This window comes from Mesitornis unicolor, unplaced genomic scaffold (assembly GCF_000695765.1).
Source record: "Mesitornis unicolor isolate BGI_N332 unplaced genomic scaffold, ASM69576v1 scaffold34052, whole genome shotgun sequence".
NCBI lineage: Eukaryota > Metazoa > Chordata > Aves > Mesitornithiformes > Mesitornithidae > Mesitornis > Mesitornis unicolor.
The window spans coordinates 3,393-4,005 of NW_010170427.1; the positions used below are offsets into that span (position 1 = coordinate 3,393).

Sequence of the window (613 nt, forward strand, 5' to 3'; positions counted from 1 at the left end):
GGCGGACGGCGCCTGGGTAGAGCTTGCGGCGCTGGGAGGCCAGGATGGCGTTGGAGGCGGCACGGGTGCTGTTGACCAGCAAGCACTGGGGGCAGGAGCAGGGCGTCCCCGAGCTGGTGCCCACTGGCCATGACTGCGACTTGGGGATGGAGCCCATGGTGAGGGGATAGGCCAGGTCCATACGGCGCCGGAGCCGGCGCTTGCGTTGGGTTTGCCGGTTCATTTGGGACATGCTGCTGAAGTAGATGAGGTAGCAGAAGCCCAGGGAGGAGAGGTCCAGCCAAGGGTGCTGCTTCTCGTAGGCGTTCTGGATGGTGATGCAGATGTCCATGTCGTACGGTGTCCAGGAGTTGTTGTCGTTCTCCCACTCCCACACGATGCCCTTCCCTGGCGCCGAGGAGGGATCATAGAAGTTCCTCCGTACGGGGCGCATGGTCCCTGGGGAGACGGGGAGGGGTGAGCACCCACAGGGACCCCAGCACCCCGAGGTGCCGGTAGAGGGACCCACGCCTGCACATATGACTGCGCGTCCGCTTCCCAGCCCAGCACCCCACAGGGATGGGAATGCAGAGGCACTCTGGGGTGCAAGCAGCCACTCTCGCCCTCCGCAGAG

At 65.3% G+C, this 613-nt stretch overlaps 1 protein-coding gene across 1 annotated transcript in view; it reads right to left on the bottom strand.

The window, feature by feature from the left end:
• DTX1 (deltex 1, E3 ubiquitin ligase) overlaps positions 1-613 on the bottom strand; it is a gene marked incomplete at its 3' end in the record, with an annotated part of 7,142 nt that overhangs the window by 3,298 nt on the left and 3,231 nt on the right. The window contains exon 2 of the mRNA XM_010179687.1: positions 13-438. Coding sequence (XP_010177989.1) covers positions 13-438 — 426 coding nt within the window. The remainder of the gene's footprint in view (positions 1-12; positions 439-613) is intronic.